Source organism: Lytechinus variegatus, chromosome 8 (assembly GCF_018143015.1).
Source record: "Lytechinus variegatus isolate NC3 chromosome 8, Lvar_3.0, whole genome shotgun sequence".
Classification (NCBI taxonomy): domain Eukaryota; kingdom Metazoa; phylum Echinodermata; class Echinoidea; order Temnopleuroida; family Toxopneustidae; genus Lytechinus; species Lytechinus variegatus.
In genome coordinates this window covers 15,989,248-16,012,811 of record NC_054747.1, presented here as the reverse complement: position 1 = coordinate 16,012,811, position 23,564 = coordinate 15,989,248, and the positions used below count along the sequence as shown (strand labels likewise).

General features: G+C 35.3%; 1 protein-coding gene across 1 annotated transcript in view; it reads right to left on the bottom strand.

The window, feature by feature from the left end:
• LOC121419513 overlaps positions 1–23,564 on the bottom strand; it is a 331,043-nt gene that overhangs the window by 190,877 nt on the left and 116,602 nt on the right. Inside the window, exons 32-57 of the mRNA XM_041613966.1 lie at positions 20,547–20,639; positions 20,030–20,122; positions 19,027–19,119; positions 18,150–18,257; positions 17,690–17,788; positions 16,839–16,997; positions 16,178–16,321; positions 15,531–15,629; positions 14,690–14,785; positions 13,954–14,121; positions 12,731–12,877; positions 11,851–11,967; positions 11,145–11,237; positions 10,817–10,921; positions 10,210–10,302; positions 9,440–9,532; positions 8,592–8,726; positions 7,786–7,953; positions 6,865–7,095; positions 5,762–5,995; positions 4,984–5,079; positions 4,037–4,201; positions 3,286–3,426; positions 2,442–2,543; positions 1,623–1,775; positions 812–946 (exon numbers count right to left, since the gene is read on the bottom strand). Of these exons, the coding sequence (XP_041469900.1) occupies positions 812–946; positions 1,623–1,775; positions 2,442–2,543; positions 3,286–3,426; positions 4,037–4,201; positions 4,984–5,079; positions 5,762–5,995; positions 6,865–7,095; positions 7,786–7,953; positions 8,592–8,726; positions 9,440–9,532; positions 10,210–10,302; positions 10,817–10,921; positions 11,145–11,237; positions 11,851–11,967; positions 12,731–12,877; positions 13,954–14,121; positions 14,690–14,785; positions 15,531–15,629; positions 16,178–16,321; positions 16,839–16,997; positions 17,690–17,788; positions 18,150–18,257; positions 19,027–19,119; positions 20,030–20,122; positions 20,547–20,639 (3,360 nt within the window). The remainder of the gene's footprint in view (positions 1–811; positions 947–1,622; positions 1,776–2,441; positions 2,544–3,285; positions 3,427–4,036; positions 4,202–4,983; positions 5,080–5,761; positions 5,996–6,864; positions 7,096–7,785; positions 7,954–8,591; positions 8,727–9,439; positions 9,533–10,209; positions 10,303–10,816; positions 10,922–11,144; positions 11,238–11,850; positions 11,968–12,730; positions 12,878–13,953; positions 14,122–14,689; positions 14,786–15,530; positions 15,630–16,177; positions 16,322–16,838; positions 16,998–17,689; positions 17,789–18,149; positions 18,258–19,026; positions 19,120–20,029; positions 20,123–20,546; positions 20,640–23,564) is intronic.

Genomic DNA, 23,564 nt, shown 5'->3' with positions numbered 1-23,564 from the left:
AACATAAAAGATCTAAGTTTCAAAATATACATTTTCTCTCCGATGTATCTATATTATTTAACCAGCTCTATTTTAGATGACCTTGCATCATTTGTAAAGAGAGAATGAATAATGACATGTAGAAATAGGTAAAATTAATTTGAATATATATTAATAAAAAAGTAAACTTCATAAAAATGCAATAAGTATCATGAGAAATTAATATCATTAAAATCACCCCATTTCCTGCTGAAATCCATGCAAAAATTATGAGAATCACAATTGACTTTCCAAATCTTACTTTATCTAAAGAATCATTCTTAGACTTTTAAATAATTTCTGGTTTGTCCTTCAAACAAGAAATGTTGCAGTCATACCACCAAAACTGGATCCAAACAGGCAAAAGTTGTTACATCATTACCAACGGCATACCATCGGTCGGTTTGGAGATGGCTTCGTCGGTGTGACTTCTTTCTCTCGTTTTTTAAGGAAATATATCTTTTTTTTCTCTCTCTCTTTCTCTTTCTTTTCTTGTAACATAATGATATTAAAACAAGTTGACAATTACTAATAATTTTATTAATAGGGAAACTATAAATTACAAGCTCTGCTTTTTAAATAGTTTACCCTTCATATTCTCATTTTATTGATATATCTGTCTCCAATCCAAACGTTCAATTGTATAACATTTGTCTGATTTAGTATGAATTATGGTGATGTATTATTTTATTATCAATGATTTACTGTTTTTTGATGGACATTACATTGTATTTGATATTTTATAAGATATGAAAATTAACCAAACTAAAACTGTAGCAAAATGAATACTCACATTGAACAGTGATGTTGATTTCTTTGAAGCTGGTACCAAGGAGGCAGAGATACGACCCAGAATCTACCGGTCGGATATTAGTTAGGACCAGGCGGACCGTGTTATCACTGATTGCCTCAGTGAAAAAAGTGGAATCTACAAGTATGAAGAAAAGCACCATGTGTTAGATAGAATTAGAACAAGAGTCGTTTCACAAAGATTCAAGTGTTTCTTTGATGCGGACTTCAATTCCTAGTTGAATGCAGTAAAATAGCATCCCCACATGGTCAAATCATGTTAAGAGAATGTGTGCTACTGCGTGTTAATCAATAAGACTGTGCATGACAGATCATGTGTCCACAGTGTTTGTGAACCCCCCCCCCCCCATTTCAGGCGCCACAGCGACTTTGAATTGGCACGAACTGAAGCAAACTAGCGAAGGCCTTGTGGATTCCTAGAATTAGAAAGAGAAAACCTAGATGGTGAATATGAAGGGGGGAACGAAGAAATTGGATACGGATGATAACATGATGAAAGATGATCATTAAGAAGATGAAGAAGAAGAAAAAGAAAAAGATGAAGAAGAGGAAAGGGGAGAAAGGAACAAGAAGGGGATGATGATGAAGAAACTGATGAAGAGGTGACCATGGAGGAAGCAATGATGATGATGATGATGTTGATGATGATGGAACAGAAAGTGACAAAGAATAAGAAGGCGACGACTAAGATGATGATGAAGAAGAGGAAGAACAAGAACAATACAAAAACAGAGAAGACGAAGACCGAGAAGAATGAAGTAAAACATAAAACAAGAAGTTGCAGTTCTACTTACTTGGTGACCTTGGTTGGATGGCGTATCCTTCAGGGTGGAGCCATACCGGTGTGACGTGGGCACCCTCAACCTGACAGAGGAAACTCAGATCACTACCGATGGGTATCTCACCACTAGGAGTTGGTATGATGGTGATGGTATATTCCACTACCACTGAAAAAAAGTGTTAATTATTGTCAATTATCATCTATTGCTCAGTATGTGGAGCGTTGTGGCCCAGTGGATTACTCTCCGGACTTTGAAACAGAGGGTCGTGGGTTTGAATCCCAGCCATGGCTTAATTTCCTTCAGCAAGAAATGTATCCACATTCTGCGGCACCCGACCCAGGTGAGGTAAATGGGTACCCGGTAGGATTTATTCCTTGAACGTTTTAGCGCCTACTGATATGGCGGCTCAGCTATGGCCAGGGTAATAATATGATACCAAGTATCAAAGCGCAGTTGAGTATATGCACATAGTAACTGCGCTATATAAATGGACGTATTATTATTACATTATTATGTGTATTAATTTTGTCTCTATGTTCCATTTATTTTTTTTTCCTTCTCTTTTTTTCATGTCGCACATTTAAATTGAATTGGTGTCTTATCAATCACATTCCTTTTCATTAACCTATTCCCTAGTACCAGAACAAGGTTGTCAATGAGCAAAGCATATGCAATGTCAAGAATTCAGTAGTCAACAGGTTTTTACAATAATTACATACATCAAAATTAAGAATGAGCTATTAGGGTAGAGTACCATTAGTAGTGCACACTTAAGAAAATAATCAGGACAGAGTAACATTTTAGATTCTAAGAAATATGATATGAATTTACCTGGCTCTTCGCATCGTGGACCCCTGAATCCTACAAGACATTGGCATTCTCCACCCTCACAAGAGCCTCCATTCAGACAAGGATCCAACAGGCAGTCTGGTACTGGGTACCAATAGAAAATATGTATCAATGTTAATGATGAGAATAATATCAATGCTATTTATTAGGTGACATATCCATCTCGTAAGAAATGCTCAAGGCTCACAAGTGAAGGGGGAGCAAACAAAATAACATATTAAAAAAATCATTGTGAATAATTTGTTAAAGAGGTAAGTTTTTAGCTGAATCTGAAATGTTTCAACACACTTGCTATCCCGGATCTCTCGTGGGAGGGAATTCCATAGTGTGGGACCCGCATAGATGAATGCCCTTCCCCCCCCCCTCACTTTTTTTTACATTTTGGAACTGAAAGGAGACCTGAGCCACTGGGGCATAGAAGCCTATATGGTGTGTAGAGAGAACAGAGAGTAGTGTTCTACTGTGGAGCAGAGTTATGAACTGAGAGATACACCAGCAAAAGGATATTGACTTTGACACGTAAATTGGGCAGTGCCAGATTTAGTCGTTTCGAATTTGTAATATTTGTTTTCAACTTATTTTAAATAAGTTACTGGCACTACCCTTTGACGAACCTACGGACACATTCCAAAATAATTACTTTACTTACAAGATTGAAGCTAGGCCAGAGATAGTTTGCAAAAACATGAAGGGAAGAAGAGCATTATTATTATTACTATCATCGTTATCATTGCTTCCATTGTTTATGATTATCATGATTTTGCTGATTGTTGTATATTGTTTTAAAATTATTGAAAAATAAATATTAAACAATTACTTTGGTTACCTGTAATGTAGAGGGTGTATGGTGCAGATTGCAAACCAACATTACAGAAGTAGCTACCTTCGTCGGTGGCCTGGACGTTATTGATGACAAGACGCATGGTGTTAGATGAGACCTGGTCGACATAGATCCGATCGGAGACACCTGAAAAAGAAATGTAAGGCGAAAAGCGATGAAATGTGTAATATTTCTCTGTTGTGTAATTGTTATAATTACCTCTGCAAGGCTTTTCAACCTCATAAGTACTAGGAATGGATGTGACCAACATTGCTGCCATACCACCCCCCCCCATCCACCATCCTGTTCCCACTATCTTAGGCAACAATCAAATACAATTGTGCAGTTTTACATATCCATTGTGACATCCCCACACTATACTGAAATAGCACTCTTTTATGAAATTACGATACGCAACATCAACAGATGGTATTAAAGCATCAGTACCACTTGCAATTTAATTTTATTACAGGTTTTGGTAAACAGTGAGTGATTAGATCTAGGTCATTGATTATCATGAGAAAAGCTAAATATACAGCTATAAAATTTGAAAAGGGAATATTTTGAATATATATGGAGTAATTGTTTAGGGTACCCGGGCCCAAAGCCGGGAACGTTGTTATCAAACAGGACTAAAATAATTCATTTCAACTTTGCAAAATTGACATTTTTACTAATCAAAGTTGAACATCTGTGAACTTTATTTGAGTTTACACACAATTCTATATGTAATGGGCCGAATAGCTCTTAGACTCACCAGGTTGCTGCGGTAAGACCTGTTGTCCGTTCGGACCAGTCCAGACGGGATAGTTGAGGAGGCTTGATCCTTGGACCTCACACATAACAGTTATATTCAGACCCTCATAGACAATGCCTTCGTAGTCTGACGTGATGACGATTTGAAACACAGGGTCTGTAGTCACTAGGAGACATATTCAAGCATATCATGAATAATAATGATAATATCTTCATTTATATTAATTAAAGGTAAATTCCAGTTCTGGTAACGATCTAAAAATAACTTTGTACAGACTCTAATATAATGACCACCCAAGTGTCTGTTTGTATAAATAAAATATGTGCCAAAGGATTCTCTTTAAAAAAAATCTGAACACTAATTGTGTGGGCCACAATACTCCAAAAGTTTTAAACACAACAAAAGATTTCATTTCACTTTCATTATTGTGCTTCTCCTCTTATTTTTCTATGTGTATTAAAATAATTGGTTGCTAGGGTAGACTCAGGCAACATCCTTTAAACTCTCAACATTCAGAAGAACATATTACACAACTCCTAAGAATGTTCTGTAATCTGATTGGTAAAAATTGGATCACATGATATTCAGCAAATTGCACAATGGCATCCAAAATGCACTATCCTGCACTTTGACATCATACCAAATGCATTATCCTGCACTGTGAGATAAAAGTGCAGGATAGTGCGAGGTCTGGAATTATCTAGAATTTAGATCAACTATAGCATTCAGGAAAACTCAGTAACATGGGGGAAGGGGTTGTATAAAACAAACAATGCATGCATTCTTGTGCATAGAGGACCTAAGTAATGTGCTCGACTCGCCAAATGGATATACCTCACTCGGTCCTACGGACATTGGTGCGGTATATCCATTGGCTCTTCTCGCACATCGTTCATTATTTGGCCCTGCATGCACGCGCGTATGTGCATGATTTGTATAATACTTACTTTCTGTTTCACATAGTTCTCCAGTAAAGTCAAGAGGGCACAAGCAGCTGCCATCCTGACACTCTCCACCATTCAAACATTCACCAGGACAGCCAGCTATTCAAGGAAGAACATACAGTAACATGAAATGATTTCTCCATTAAAGGGATTATGTTCTTTGGATGTACTACTGGGTGCAGGTAAAAAGTTATGACTTATTACCAGTAGTAGGAAACTTGAAGTCACCAATGAAAAATATATCTATTATGACCACGTTGATTTTTATTTTCCTGTTTTAGACAAAACTTGGACATGCCGTAGATGAATGCATTGATGCCCTGTTGTCGGGATGATCCATGAGTTTCAAACGAGTATAGAATGGCAACCATGCATAAGTAATAACAATGCATGCCCGGCCATGCATCCGGTAAATTTGCCATGCTTCGGTAATAACTTATTCATGGCAAATTCATCAAATGCGTCGGTAATGTATGGCAAAAAAATGAATTTTGTTACAACCATACATTACCGACGCATTTGATGAATTTGCCATGCATAAGTTATTACCGATGCATGGCAAATTCATCAAATGCGTCGGTAATGTATGGTTGTAACAAAATTCATTTTTTTGCCAGAAAATTCCACCATTGTATAAAACAAATGATACACAGGTTGGTTAGTACATTTTGGTTGACTTATTCTTGGTTTTGAGGTGGCAGGTCACATATCTGCGTGCTCATGTCTCCAACAGTTTAAGATTGAGAACACCTTTTAGTAAAAAAATTAACCAGTTACTCACTTCTCTCTGGAGGAGGCCTTGGGTCTGGTCTTATACAGTCTGTATCAGGTAGGCTAGCACAGAGTTCCAGCATGTTCCTCGTCACAGTCATGCCATAGACCGTCAACATCCGGCTCGCAAACGGGTGGCAGTGATTCTGTGCAATCTCGCAAACGTCGGCACACATGACGTTAGCAGCATCGCAAGGTTGGTAAAACAGGTAGCAGAGAGCAAAGGTCGCGTTGGCAGAGCATTCTGGGAAACAATATTGGACAAAATTTCTTAAATATGCTTTCAGGATGTATTCAACAATATTTCTAAATGTACATGAGAGAGATTCAAGATATAACCAAACTTAAGTCATAATCTACTTTAAAAAAACTAAGTCTGAGGGATTTTTCTAGGATTCTTACAAATTTAGAAGGGAAAAAATCACTCATCACATGGTGGTGCAAACACTTAATTATCTTCTCATGCAAAATTGGCAACATTTCAAACTTCGATTTCAGATTTCTTACACTGGCTGAACTTCCAGTACATAACCTTATAACGAAAATAGCAGCAATGAAAAATAAAATTGCAGAGTTGCCAATTTGAGGATTAAAAAGGATGATAAAAATAAGGCTTCAAAGAATTCCAAATCTCAAATCGAATTTTGTGAAGCTTTATTTTTATCATCTTTCAATCCTCAAATTGGTAGTATATTCAGATAACAGGGCCTCAAGACACAGAGCTTAGTGCTTGATCAATTGGCTGAATTTTATACTTGATTGCATTGACCATAATGTGCAACCAAGCATATAAATAACAGGTCATGTGGTCCAGTGGTTAGAGCATTGGACTCGTAATCGCAAGGTTGTGAGATCGAATCCCAACTACTCTGCCATTGTCTCCACTTTGATAAAAAGGCCCGAGAGTGATATCTGTCGTCTATTACGTCAACCACTATGACTGATTAACCAAGACGTAAAATGTTTCCAAGGTAATTAGTTATATACCAGCTTGGCATTTACCAGCAAAATGCTGTACTGCAGAGTTCCTACGGGAGTTACCACAAACAGAAACAAGAAACAAATATATGACCTGTAGTTCAATCAATCACTAAATTTTGTGGTAATTCTTACCATCAAAATACAGAGTGAGTGACGAGATGATCAGGTGGGCAATCTCGGCATCCCTGGCGAATGTGTTGGGAAACGAGGCGTACCGATATGGTAGAATATTACATATATCTGATTGGATCAACGTACAGGAGTTCGAACTGGGCGTCGCAGGTGGCGGGGTGACGGTTGGCGGGGCTGTCGTGATGACCAAGAGGGGCAAAGTGGCCCCCGTCAGAGGTGCAATGGTAGATGCTGTGGAAGGCAAAACATATTTTCAGTATATCAGAAAGTTCCATATGTGTTAAATATTGTATTATACACATTATCATAGATGGTTTTCTTGAGAAAATTTTTGTTTTTTCCACAATCTTCATTAAATTTACCTGCTAGTGTGGGTTCTACATTCCAAAACGAAACAAAAATGACTTTGGATATAAATACCCTGGCTTTAGCTATTTACTCTGCAAACTACTATGTTGTGCCAATTACTGAAATACAAATCTGAGTTTGAAAGGTTTATTTGAAGGAGGGATCATTACAAACTATTTAAAAACATAAAATTCATTGACAAAAACAGAGTTTTTCAAATATATGGTGCCAATACTAGTACTACAGTGAAGAATAACAAATAACACATACATTTCAGATTTTTTTTATTTCATTACAGTAGTAACCTATAAAGATATGACAAGATCTTAATTGCTTTTTACACGCTCAAAAATTTCCTTACTATAGTGGCATTTCCATACTATAGTGGCATTAATTTGCCATTTAGCCCCAGCTATAGTTTGGGTTCAGCTTAGCCCACTTTCTTTTTACACAGCATTTTCTCAAATTGGGCTAACCCCACCTATAGTACAGGATTGTTTTGCCCTGTAAAATAGCAGTTTAAGCCGAGCAATTGCGGTACTAGGAGTGATAGTCCATGTTAGCCATAGTTACCTCCATTTGTGATTTCCAGACTAACATTGACCTGGTTGATTATGCCTCCAAACTGGCAAGTATACATCCCTTGGAAACCCGGACCCATGCTTGGGATAGTGAGTCTTACACCTTGGCCATAGAGTTCCTCTACGAAGACAGAGTATCCAGATCCTAGATCACCTCGTACTTCAAAGACAGAAATTACAATCTAGGAAATGATTATGTATTGAGGAACACAACTGTTCCTATGGTTTAAATTAAACTTTTTCTGTTCTGCAAATTGGCAACAATTTTTTTTTCAAACTCAGTGACACAGTTTGAAATTATCATATTTGGATAAAGTACAACTAAACAGAACAAAATTTGCAATATTTTGTTAAAAAGATTGCCAACTGTCAAAACATTGATTTCATGTTATACATAATGTTGGTAATTTACAGTATTTCTATCAAATTTAATTTCATTTTGCTGAATGTAAATTGAATTAATTGAACTGTATATAAATTATTTTCATCGTATTCAATGAATTGAATGAATAAAATTCATCTTAATTAATTTCAAACTAATGAGACTTAATTAATCTAAATAAGATTTAATCTCATTGAAGAGAACAGAACAGAAATGAACTGAAATAAAATGAATTATAGTGACTTTTATTGGATTGAATGGAATTTCATTGAAATGAGCTTGTCTGACTAGATCCAAATGATAAACCTGAATTCATCAAACTAACCTTAATTTCATTCCATTCAATTAGATTTACCTTAATTGAACTGAATTTGATTGAACTTAATTTCCTTCAGTCAGCAGGGTCAAATACATACCTAATGATATTGCAGGAACCACTGTCCCATCAGGGCCATACCAGATTGGTGAAGCGGATGGGTTAGCATCATAGATACAGGTGAAAGACACAGTGTTGTCCCTTTCAATCACAGTCTGGCCAGGAATGATGATTACTAGGTGAGTGAGAGAGAGAAAGGGGGAATATTATAAAGCCCCGAGTATTTCATAACACAGAAAACAAAACTAAATCATGGACTTCAGAGAATTTCACTTGAACCGCTAATTTAAAACATTGAACATGATAGCAATATTCAAAATACAAATGATGAGTCAAGAATCTGATGGCCTTATCTGTTTATTCAGTATCCAGCATGTGTTAGTCAAGATTTATCTGCATAGAGTAGTACAAGTATACATGTATAATGGAAACTCACATTTTTCACCCATTAAAAAATGCTTTTTCATATATTTTGTATGTCATTGAAGGACATGGACTTTGATGTTTAGGATACTGAAGAACATAGATTTTTGAATTTTAGAAAACAAAGAATCATGAAAGGGTATAATGGGGGATAATCTCTAGAAAACATCTGATGGCATTAATAGTTTACAAAATTAGTAGACAGGGAGATTTTCATTTACACTTCGTGTAATAATAATAATAATAATAAAAATGGCATATTTACCCAGGGTAGCCGCTTCAGTTCTGAAAACTGTTCTCCCAACGGGCCCTGCTATTAGTGAATGAATCATTTCCAAACGTTTATTTTATCACTTTTCCAACTGACATTGGTTGACGACTAGGTTGGGAAAAAATGATGATTCAGTAGTTCAAGTATAAATACAGCAAAGGGTTATTGTAGACTGAGTTTGTATTGCTACTTACAAGATACTTCACAGGAAGGTCCACCGAATCCTTGAGCACATTCACAGATCCTGTTCACGCATGTTCCTCCATTGCTACAGGGTGTGAAGCATGCTAAGAACAACAAAAACAGGTCAAGAGGAATAGCATAAAACAGGTTTGAGTATATAGCCTATCATCACAATGCACTTTAAAGAGTCAAAGGGAATAACATAGAACAGGAATTAGAATGTAGCCTGTCATCACATGCACTACATGTAAGAGTCCTATGTGTGCTCTCAATTTTGGACTAACATGCACCAGAGTGTAAAAAGAGGCAGGAAAATAATGCCAAATCCTTGTGCACTATGATAATGTATGCATAGTTCAAGGATGAGACTACCCAAAGAAAGTTTTGGTGGACACACATGTCTAACATTTTGCTCATGTTAGTATTGATGTTCTAATTAAGTATGTAGCCTTTTACTTGCCTGCAATTTTTGAAAAGTTGTTGGGTTTATAACCATTGTTTCTCTTCAGATTTAAATTAATATTGCAGTCTTGAGTTATGAAGCAAATAATGCACATACTTTGATTTGTGGTGCTGTAGGCGAGTCAAACATTGTGCAAAACATTTGATGCCTCTTTCAACATTTAAATACTCTCATCTAATCACCTGCTCACATGCGCGCTCTCTCTCTCTCTTTCTATCTCTCTTTTTATTCTCTGTGCATTAGGTCTCTACAACATTGACAAAATAATTTTTATTAATGAAAAATTTACTTGTATTGTGACAAAGGTTTTTGACTTACTTTCAAATTCGCATCTGATGCCTTCATACCCTTGCTGGCATACGCATCGTCCTTGGTAGCATACACCCTCATTCAGGCAGGATGGGAAGCAGACTTTTTAAGAAAACAAATCAAATTTTATTTTATCAATCTACATCTTGTATATTAAAGTGGAGCCAAAATCAACATTAAAATTACTATCATCACTATCATCAGCAGCATCTCATCATAATCATCACTAGAATCAAACCCTCAAAAATCTAGATCATCATCGTCGTTTCTACTATCATTGTCATCATCACTATCATCATCATCACATCAATCATCATCACCATCATGGTCATTATCTACATCGTCAATATCAACATCATCATTATCAACATTACCATGAACATCATCACCATCATTGTCACCACCATTACCAACATCACCATCACTGACATCATCATAACAAGTATCACCAACATCATCATTACATCATCAATATAATCATTATCATTATCATCACCACCATCTTCATCCTAATCGCCACCAACATTTTACTATAAACTTGCATAGTAAATACATGCATTTTTCCACCAAGTTTTATATACCGGTGTCTCGATATGTCACATCCGTTTATACCTACTTGGTATTTCACAGGCGAAGCCCACGTATCCGTCAGGACAGACACAGAGCCCGTTGATGCAACTTCCTCCGTTCAAGCAATCCTGGACACAGCTCATCTCTGGCTCTGCATGGTAAATATTAATCACATACCAGAGATTCGTAAGATGAAACTATAAGTGTTGTTTAGAGACAAGTTTTCTTCATAAATGAAGATAATATACACATATGTTTTTGGGACATATAAATAAACTTTGATTCACCCTGCAATAAAGGAACACTAGTCCCGAATAGAAGGATATCCAACATTAATAGCCTAGATAAATTTGGAAATAATGAGAAATTCTTACCTCCCATCTCACAGTAGTTGCCATGGTAACCATCAGGGCAAACACACTGTCCAAAGATACAGGTACCACCACTAGCACATGGAATCAAACATTCTAAGGAATGTAACAATAAAAAATATTTGATATCAATTTGCAAGCTACTAAACCATGATGTGTTTTCAAATAGTGTATAAAACATATAAGATGTTTCTAATTGCTCTGTGGGCAAAACATTCACATGTCCTCAGTTTCAATCAGGCTTGCCAAGCTGTTTATGAATTCATTATCACATTATTACACATTATTATGTGTAATGCATTAAACTAAGAAGCAGAGATACTTAGTTGTCTAGTTATTTAAAAATCTAATTGTCTGATAATCTAATTCACTTATTCATAGAAAAAATTATGACACTGATGGATTTCCATAGAGTAATGATTGATCGGATCAATCATTACTCTTTGTAAGACCCTGATCAGCCAGCAACGTCAGCATCTAAAATACACGTTTGTTCAAAATATTTTCTACATATGATGTATATTTATTCAACCATCGTTTTCTTGAAAATTCAGTGTGCTTCTTTTTGTTTACAAAAGACATTTTTCCTAATTTACAGTAAAAAAAATTATGACATTGACAGATTTCCATATACATATAAATTTATTTGATCCAATTGCAAATGTTTGTAAGACAGGGCCCTAAACTGAATTGAATTGGATATACTTACGACCCACCAGTCCACCGACTGGGACCTCGCAACGCTCTCCTCTAAAGTTTGCTGAACACAAGCATTTGCCGTTGAAGCACGTCCCACCATTCAAGCACTCTGGCCAACATTCAAGAGCTGTGACGAAGAATGAAAATCTTTAAACATCTGTACAAAGACCACTTAAGGAGCTTATTAAAGAAGTACCAATGTGCACAGGATTTCAATGGACAATATTCTTCATAACAATGAGAATTTATTCAATGAAAGACAATCAAAGCTGTCAACTCTTACCTTGCCATGGCCTTTTTTTTGTCCCAGGATTCTACAAAAAACTTAAATTTGTCATCAGTTAACACTTACATTTTCATAGAGTTGCCACAATAATGAAGTAAAATCAGCACTGATGAAGTAAGATCAGCACCATCACAAGTAGAAATATCTAACCATTGATGTATATAAAATCACCTCTAGCATCCTATGGAATGCTAGAGGTGATTTTATATAAAGAGGACTCTTCTTTAATCTAGAGTGAAACTTTTGTTTAATTCTTTAAAAAAAACCTACAGCCATATTCAGAAGTCAGCTTTAACTAAGGCCATGGTCTAACTCTGTACTATAACTACTGAGAGCCCCAAAATGTCAAAGATTGCATTTAAATTTCATGATCTTTCTGATCTTTACCTCATGCTTTAATGATGAAGAAAACTATTTCAGTTTAATCATTCAGAGTTTTTTAATTAATGGTTTGAGTGTCAGATGAGGTGACAAATATAACAAGTTCTGTTAGGGACATCTGTGACAATTGCTTATTTATAATTAAACCATAACTTTAGAGCTAGAGTTTGAATCAAACCTGAGTTCAGAAAATGGGTCGAGGAGTTTACATGCCATGACTTACTCAGGAGAATAGAAGCAACCTCTCCCCCTACGCTGCAGTTGTAGTTGCCTGAGAGTTGTGGCTGGAAGTTAACCAGGGTAAGTCTGGATGCTGTGGCTGACAGTACCTCCACTGACGGGCCTTGCTGGACCATGGACCCTATGTTCACTGTATGAGAGAGAAGCATGAGAATTTCAGATTGAAGAAGACATCCTTTACAGATTTAGAACTGTTTGTAAATGTTTACTGTGCAAATCATTGTTTGTCCAATGTATAGTACATAATCTTCCTTGGCACCAAGAGAGTTCATGACATCACTAAATGCTTAAAAATGACTTCAGTTAATGTTTTATTTGCCCTTATGGCTCATAGCCAATCACAATCAAAGTTTCCACTGTAGTTACCACAATGGCAAAATTACCGTAATAGTAAGTCTTAACCATACAGGCAATGTGACAGAATGTATTTCATCAATCTGTGTAGATGGCATTATAATCTGCAATGAGGAAACCACTTGTCAAAAACAACCTGTCTATTGAAAATAATCTATCCACTAGGAAGCAGCCTGGAAGACCAACAGAGGGAGGCTAGCCTACCAATAGATCGCCATCCCTCCTAATCCTCTTCATTAACACGAAACTCATGCCCATCAACTTTATTATAATCTTAAATATCCAAAACAACCTAAGCCACTAACCAACTTGTCTAATAAAGATAGTCTGTCTGCTAGGGAAGACCTAGGTTATTTCAGGAAGATTAGCATACAGAGACCAGCCAATGACTTCAGAGATAAGCATTAATCCTAATCCCTCTTCATTAACACAAAATTCATTTACCATCAAATTTATTATAATCTTAAACATCCAAAACAACCTATGCCATGCCCTGTTACCAACTTGTCTATAGAAGATAGTCTTCTACTGGGGAGGACCTAGGTTATTTCAGGAAGATCAGCAGACAGAGACCAGCCAATAACTTCACAGATCACAATCAATTATAATCCCTCTTCATTAACATGAAATTCATTTACCATCAATTTTATTATAATCTTAAATATCAAATAAAACCTAAGCCACATCCACTTACCAACTTGTCTATTGAAGATAGACTGGAAGATTAGCAAACAAAAACCAGCCAATGCCTTCACAGATAACCACCAATCCCTCTTAATTAACATCAAATTAATTACCATTAACTTTAATACAATCCCCAACGTCAATATCATGCAGGCCACGCCCACTTACCAACTTGTCTATTGAAGATCGTCTGTCCGCTAGGGAGGACCCAGGTGATCTCTGGAAGGCCAGCAGTGGGTGACCACCCAACGACCTCGCAGATCACTGTCACCATCCCTCCAACAGTAGGGGACTGGTCTGAAGGTATAGTCAGTCTCACGTAATACTCCTCCCCAACTTGGATAAAAATTACAGACAATGGATTAATTGCAGTACATATATAAAATGCATTTTACACACATGACAGGAATTTGTATTACGATAAAAAGCTGTTCTCTTTTGTGACTTGGAAAATGAGTAATGAATTATTCAATTCCCATATAATTTGCATAGGTACCATAAGAAACACAAATGGTGGTAATGTTATTTCAATAGGTACATTTTTATTACCATAGGTATGTACTATACACGTATAAGAGCTACATGTACATGTACGTAATAGAATATTGTGTTGTTATAAATTGTAATCACGGAAGCCGTGACACAACATAGTATTTCGGGGCTTGGAAAACTCATAAGGCCTTCATCCCCCCTTCCAATCTCAGCTGTCGATTTTCTGAATACAATCGATCATGGTTTGTTCCTAATGCAGAATCAAATCAATACTATTACTCTTAACAAGAATAGTTCTTTTTTGTACTTTTAAGTATATTTTTTCATAGAAAAAAAATCATCAAATCGTGTTATTCCATGTTTGATTTATTTGAAACACCTAGGCAAAGAATTAAATAGAATGTCATTTTACCTGATATTTGACACATGGTTCCAACAAAGCCATATGGACAGATGCATTTGTAATTGATACAGTACCCACCATTGGCACAGGCAGGACAACGATCCACTGTAATCAAGGGGATATATACTTTGTTAAAAACTTTTAAAACCTTGTAGTTAAAAATAATTTCTAAATATTAAATACAACAGCTCTGAAGGTGCTTTATTTTAGAGTTATGACATCGGTATTTACCCGTTTTGCCTCAAAATGGCTCTCTGAAGCAATCAAGAGAATGTTTTCAACCAATATGAGATTGAAGCCAAACGCTATAATTGTAATAAGTCTGAACACAGTTTTTTCTGAGCTAAAGTCCTTACATTTTAGATACAAGACTTGTCAGCCTAATTTAATAGATACATTTACTTGATACTCAATAATTACTCTATCATCAATTCTACTGCCTTATGAGATATATCTTCTTTATATATCTTGGAGTTCTGTAGAAAATGTTCTTAGTATATTAAAACAGGTTTAAAAGAAACTTATTCACTATCATTTGCAAATAAAAAGAAAATTTCAGAAAGAAAGAGCAAATGTAACTATAGCATACCAAATTACAATATCTGTTGTAGGAAGCAGAAGACTAATCATAAATTTGCAACAAAATGCAGGATTCATGATTAACTATAGGACCTAACAAAAGTCCATTGCAATTTAAGACTGATGTCACAGTTACCATCAATGAGAAATCATATAAAATAAGATACTACACAACTGCCATTTTATAGAATGGTCATTCTTCATGGTAGCACATCGTTAAAAAATGTATTGTAGTTTTACAGCAATAGGGCGATAGAAAGGTAAAACTTACTCTCTATTTCACAGCGTGGTCCTTCAAATCCACTGCGACACATGCACATATTGTTGAAGCAAGTTCCACCATTAAGACAAGGCTCCTGACACTGGGGGACTAAGCAGGTGCATATAATGTGCTATCATACAGTATATAGTGAAAACTATTCCATGCAGGTGAGACACATTATACAGTGAAAAGCAGAACTATACATGAAATGTAGGTAAGGGAATTCATACAGTGAATGGTGAAAACTATTTCACATGTGAATTGCAGGTGAGGTACATGTATTCAGAGATGCCAAAAAATTGAATACACGAATGCTCTGAATTTAATGAAAATACCCCCAATTTTTGTTTTTCATATTAATCACAGGTATGTTACATAAACAAAATTAGAACATAGATGCATATACATAACCTCATATGTGCAATAATGAGCAAAACAAATTCCTAAGTGTGTAATAACAGCCATGAATATTTTCGTAAACACACAGATTCAAGTGCAATTATTATGCATGATGTGAAAAAGATTGGGATAGTACTGACAGGAGAAAATATAAAAACAAACCAATTTACATAACATACAAACAACTACCAGCTAAAATCAACACCGTGACTAAAAAATCTGGATATAAACTGATAGGATAGGTCAGTATTTCTTACCATAGACCACTAGGGTCATAGCAAGCCGCATTGTCAGGCCAGCAGCACATACGTAGCGCCCTCTATCATCAGCATTGAGATCTTTGACGATGAGGTAAGAAGCATTCTGAGCAATCGGTTCATAGTATATTCGGTGGCCAGGAGCTGCACAAAATGAGATTTGACGTAAAGTATTGGTTGTTCAATGATGCATTTGACAACTACAGCTGTCAAGTTTATTGTTTCCATATTCAATGAATATTGTTCATAGATTGTTGCACAGGTGTACAACAACACAGCTGGAACAAGGAATAAATTCCAAGATAGAATTTTAAAAAGTACAAAATCTTTAAAAAAAAATAGGGAAATTCCTTACTGCAATGCATGTATAATAACCATATGTAAATTGGTACAATTATAGTCTTATATACAAATTTTTTGTCCAATATAATTTTCATATTGCATGATCTAATTGATAATATTAAACACAATAATATTGGATGATGATATTTCTTCATGGGATTCCAGAAATATTCCATTCGTTTGGGCCAATATTGCGCTCATCTATGATTCATGCAATATTTCCCAACTTGAGGAATATTATTATTATTTCCAAACTTGTTAAACATTTCTGGTATCGCATTCTGAACCTTCCAATATAATATAAACTTGCATGTATTACCTTCTGTTCTGCTGAGGATAGGCACATCATTCTGGTCGTACCATTGCGGGATGTCCAACAAACTGGTTGAGTTCGTCTCGCAGATGAAGCCCACTGTCTTCCCGACCATGTGATCATTGTTAGGGTTGGGGTAGATGTGGATATTGAATGCCTCAAGGCCTGATAAAAAAATCACAAATAAAAACTAAAAATAAATAAATCTAATTTAGTTCATTCCAGCAAGGTGATTCATAAAACTGTTCATAAAGCACGGTTTTATGAACGGCTAGTTCCTTGCCCTTCTTCTAAATAACAAGATTTTTACTCTTTTTAGAAAAATAATCAGAGCTAAATTCCTACAACCCTGTTTAATGAAAAATAGTGACTAATAGTAAACTTTGCGATAAATATTCAGTCAGTAAAGTTCATATTTCAACTTAGTACAATAAATTGAAATAATTAAGAATAGTACTCTGGTCACCAATTTTGTGCATAAAACCATCTGTAACTAACAAACAATTTTATGCACAAATGTCTAGTTGATGTTGGGTTGATGATGGGCTATAAATAATTACAAAATAATAATGTTAGATTTATTTAGGGCACAATAATTAGTATTTAATTCTCTATGCACTGTACAATAAAATACATGAAACTACAATTATTCAATCTAATCTATTTCAGGATCTAAATTAATAACTAAAGAGTTTCGAGCATTCATACATCTGAATAACAAATAATATGCATATATAAGGAAATAAAGAGGTGGGTCTTTAAGGTTGTTACAATAGGTAACAATATTCAAGAAGACTTCCAATTTCATCATCAATCAACTTTTAAATTATAAGTTTAAATCTCATCTTTGTACTCACTTGCCGAGTGCTGACAGAACTGACCAGTCGATCCATCCTCGCATTCACACACACCATTAACGCAAACACCTCCGTTAAAACATGGTGGATCACAGGGGGCTAAAAACAAGGGACCAAATGACACAGAAATATCAAAGCAACATCAAAACAATATAATTGAGGTATTCTTCTTAATCACCAATTGTGATTATATTATTATGATTATCATTCATATTATCAATGTGATTTTTAACATAATTGTCATTATAATCATCCATAATTATTCTCCTATGTACATGTAAATCTCTTATGATCATTATCTAATTCCTTTTACAAGTGCGTAATAAATGCAGATGGTGTGCAATCTAAATCCTCATGACATAACATAGGTTTATATTCCATAATGCATAATGATTGTGTGAAATAGCCATAATACTACTATTGAAACAAGAGTGGTAGATGTTAGAAAATGAAGACTTACTGATAGCAACAATGCTACAGAATGGGCCTGAGTAAGATGCATGACATATGCAGGTTCCGTTCACACAGGTCCCTCCATTCTGACAAGGTCTCTGTTCACATCCAGCCACTGAAAACACACCATTATAAAAGCAGATAAATGTAAATCACAAGTTTCTTTTGTTAGTGTCATCTATTTGTTTATTGATACAAATTCATATATCATATATGTATTTCAAATGTGATGATGTTTTTTTCGTACTGACTTGTATTGATTCACTATATTTGCTTGATTTGTATTTTGTTCAAAATGAAATAAATAAAATTAAATAAAATGAAAAAAGAAAAAATCACTGTATGAAAAAGATTACTCTAGATACACTACGAAACCATAGTAACTATTACTTCTTTTTCCATATATTGTGATATCTATTCAACTACAAAACCTTAAATATGCTATAATGTTACACTTTCATTTGAATGCACACTCTAATAGATATCAAAACAAAATATAATTGTTACTTTTTATTTCAGTACAAAATTAATGATCCTACTTAATATTATAAAAAAGTCATACTGAAAATGAACCTTCAGTGCCCTCAAAAGATAAATGGAGATACATTATCAAGCAAAGGTTGCTCTTGTTGATATCCTAACAGCAATTTGATTTCAAGAAAAAAATTAACCCCTTTTAAAACGATATAGAGAAGCTTATATAGGGGCATTGCAAGAAACTTATTTGCACCATACTTTACAATAAATTGAGGAAAAAATTGACATTCAAGTGATAACAATTTTCTTGCAATTTGCAATAAATTGTAAGAATTATGATTTATATGGTGGCCTGAAATTGATTTGCAAGTGATTGAAAGATTCTTGCCATGCAAAGTGAGACTTACATCTGATTTGGCAATACTGCCCAAGATATCCATAGGGACATTCACATAACCCATCCAGGCAGACTCCTCCATTTTGACACAAGGGCCAGCATTCTAGTAACATTTGAGGGAAGAAGGCATTGTAAAAGTAAACTGTATGTCACTCCAATCATGGATGCAACTATTAACCAAGCACTCTGAAAATTAACCACCTCACAGAACATAGTATTAAGGAAGTACAGAATTTCATCAATGATGTGGCATCTACTTATCTGGGCCCCATATTACAAAGAGTTGCAATTGATCTGATCAACCTCAACTATGGAAAGCCAGCAACGCCCACATCTAAAATGCATGTTAGATCAAAATGTTTTCTAGCGATTCATCGTTTTCTTGCACTTTGGTGTGTTCGCCTTTGTTTACAAAGGACATTTTGAAAATTTCCTGCAGAAAAAATTATGACATCGATGGATTTCCATAGAGTTACAGTTGAATGGATTAATCGTAACTCTTTGTAATCAATCGTAACTCTTTGTATGAAGGGACCCTGGAGTAATCAGCCTACTGTGCATGAATAAGGAGAACACAGCATTAAAGGGGCAAAGATTCTGAATCATAGGCAACATTGTGAAATCTAAAGCTGTTTAGAATTAAAACAAAGAGACAGATTCATCAAATAACAATAATTCAACAAAGATAAAATATTGGTCAAATGAGAAACATAATGATCTTCATATCAACATAAACTCTAACCATGCTCATGTATTACCATCACCTGACACATCACATAATACATACAAACATGTATAAAGTACATGGACTTGAGTGTAATTCAACATACGGTACATGAATTCAGAAATAATATAACAGTCATAGTAGTAAAAAAAAAAATTAAAAATACACCTGTAGCATGTTGTTTTCCTGTTCAATGCAGTCCTGTTCAAGGCAGTAAAGCAGAACTGTGAAACAATACTAAAAGTGACTCAGAAATCAAGGTTTTCATTACAAAAAAAATGGAACTGACCTCTGCTTTCACACTGGAGTCCAGAGTAGTGGAGTGGACAAACACAGTTGCCTTGGAAACAGGTTCCTCCATTCAGACAAGGGGGGTTGCAAGCTTAATTGCGAGAGTAGACAAATAAAAGTAATCATTTTAAGCGCAAACTAAATACAAAGTGACAGCTGCTGTGTAAAATATTAATTATTTTAAATTCATTAAAGTGCCGACTACAGCAACTAATTATACACCATAATTACCAATTAAATACATGTTCATTTATTATCTGTGCCGCTGATTGCCATCTCTTATGCCGCAAAAAAATGTTGATCAAAATCTGCAGAATCATTTTTATTTCCTCAATGATGAACCATAAAACATATTTGATGATATTCTCATAGTACTGACATTTTAAAGTCTGGTTTAAGTTTGGACTACAATTGCACGTGGGAACTGTTGCCAACTTCGATACCCTATACAGGTAATGCAACTCCTGCAATACAAAGTGCTATTAAAATGGTATTGGTATTAGTTTTACACTCACTTTCTAATTCACATGCTATACCCTCATATCCAGTGGGACACACACATGCTCCAAAGTTACATGTTCCTCCATTCTGGCAGGGTCGGATGCAATCTACAATACAAATACATCCAAAGGTAAAAGGTCAAAGGTCATAGACATCACACTTCTCATTCACCAAACTTTAGCAGACAGGGATTCCAGATGATCATATTGAATAGTTATAACAAATTTTAATATTTTTTTAATAAAATACATGCATGTACGAATTCTATTAACTCATCATACACAATTTTCTTCTTGACTTTGACTATTATCTTTAATGTAACCTCTCAAGATTAGTATTTAGTATTATAATAAATATTGACATGATTTATATAACAATTTCACAAAGGGGGGGGCAAAATGGCCTTGCACAGGTCAAAAGTCAGCAACGGACTGGCACCAATCCTCTTTGTGAGAATTCCAATAAAATTTTATGATTATAAGCTAATGAGAGTACAGGTTTTTATTTAGAATAGAGAATATATTAAAACACTTTTAATTTGGTTTGAAACATTACGTTGAAGAATTGATTATCAGGTTGGTGTTCCATTAAGCTATACATCAAGGTATGCAGGACTTTAGGCAGGACCAGGGGCCTGTAACAACAAGGATTAGCAATCATCTTAGACATTTTTACGATTGATTGCATTGACCGCAATGTACAATCAATCGTGAAAATGAAGTGTACGATTAATTGCTAACCTTTGTGTTACGAACCCCAGAACATCAAAACATGTTCTGGGTGCTAGGTCATCAGGGGTCCGTTGCAGAAAGAGTTGCGTTTAAAGGTAAGTCTAAAAATCAAACGCAAGTCAAAAAATCAATCGCAAGTCCCAAATGCACGCTGTTGATTGGTTGAAAATCAAGTTGCGCCTGATTTTTAGGGTTGTGATTGATTGCAACTCTTTCTGCAATGGGCCCCTTTACATGGATACAATATATCACATAGAACAAGGGTAACCAGTTGTGCATAGTAACAACATGCATAACTCAAGAACAGCTATATAAAATGGTCCATGTAAAATAAGTTCCATGTACAATTGTAAGAACATTGATCAGACTTTTCAATAAAATTCACCAATAATAATATCTGATAAGAGAACATATAGATGAGAAAATGTTTAAATAATACATTAATATTTTAGTAGTGTCTTTAAAGAACTCGGTTGAATGAGAAAAGAAAATGCTTAATTTATGAAGTCACATTAAAATAGATTCTAGAAAAATTAATTAGAGTGAAATATATTAGAGTGAAGTAATCAAAAAATATTTTAGATTCTGCAAATGCATAGAAACTATGAAATTAAAAACCAACAAATAGTGGAACACAGAAATAGACATAAACATGACATATACAACAAAAAAGATATAACATAAAAAAAAAGATATAACATAAATCTGACATGCAATTACATTACTAAAAAGACATTTATTTTTTTCTCTATCAGATATGAAATGTAGTGTATATAGTGTCAGTTAAGAAAAACAAATTATCTTGGCATTACAGAGAGAAATAGCAAAGCCAAATTCAAGAAGCATGCATGAAGTTAATCCAACGAGCACATGTTATGGTCGTAAATATAGTTTGAAGTATCGATAACTGCTTGAAAGTGTGGGTACGATGCTATTGCTGATTACTTTCTTCAAGATCAATGAAGTTTGATGAAGATGAGCTTCCATTATATGTTTATTATTTCTCTTTTTTAGTATTACCTGGCTCTTCACAATAAGGCCCAGTAAAGCCAGCAAAGCAAAAGCATGACCCATCTACACAGGTTCCCCCATGTGCACATGGAAGAAGACAAGCTAAGACAGACAGATAGACAGATGTAATACAATAGCAAAACAAACAATCATGAAGCATTATTTCATATACAAAGGATAGTTGGCAAACAAGTTAGGCACCATAACAAAGCTAAGAGCTACAAAATATTGGGGACAAAAGACGGTGAATGGGATTTCCACTATCAAAAACACCTTGTCAAAGGTTGGAGACATGTCTTTCCCCGCAGGAAACCTAGCAAGCGGCGTTTCATTACCAATCTTAACATTCCATCTAAGGCCAAACATACACATACATTGAATATGGACTGAGGCCTGCCCTGGAAGCGGCTTGACATATGTGTATCAGCTCATAATTTTTTATTACCGGACTGGACTGAGTCTACCTAAAAGGCGATGTGAGCCCCACAATTACATTACCCCCAAGACGGCTTAACCACTGAACTAGAAATAGCGAATAGTTATTGCTAATAAACAATAGAAAATGTTGACATGAAAAGACAGGCACACGTGTCACCTGAATAGGTGACGTGGATAAAGAATCTCAATGAGGTTTCAGTCTAACCCTGGTGCATGTGTAACACCACCCATATTGCAGGCTTGAGGCTGACTTGAAAGCTGGCGTTGGAAGCAGCTTCAAACCCAACGCATGTGTATCTCAGGCCATAGAGAATATTCTGGGGAATTGTGATAGATGTAATGAATTGGCGCAGAGCAACTTTATTGCGGGTCTCCTGCTCATAGATGAGGCACAGACAATTGACCAGTTGCCTAAAACATCTGATGCAGAACGTTGGTAAGGTGCCTTAAGCAGGTGAAAAGCATGTTACCCACATGTTAGTCGCAGGTTAAGGACATACTAAGCAAATGTTTAAAGTGCTGTATTGGAATGTACTGAGTAGTTAAAAAATTCAAAGGGAATTAAGATTGACCTTCAGGGTCCTTGCCCTCTTGTTTATGGTAGTCATTTCTTCATACCCTCTTGTTTATGGTAGTCATTTCTTCATACCCTCTTGTTTATGGTAGTCATTTCTTCATACCCTCTTGTTTATGGGAGTCATTTCTTCATACCCTCTTGTTTATGGTAGTCATTTCTTCATACCCTCTTGTTTATGGTAGTCATTTCTTCATACCCTCTTGTTTATGGTAGTCATTTCTTCATACCCTCTTGTTTATGGTAGTCATTTCTTCATACCCTCTTGTTTATGGTAG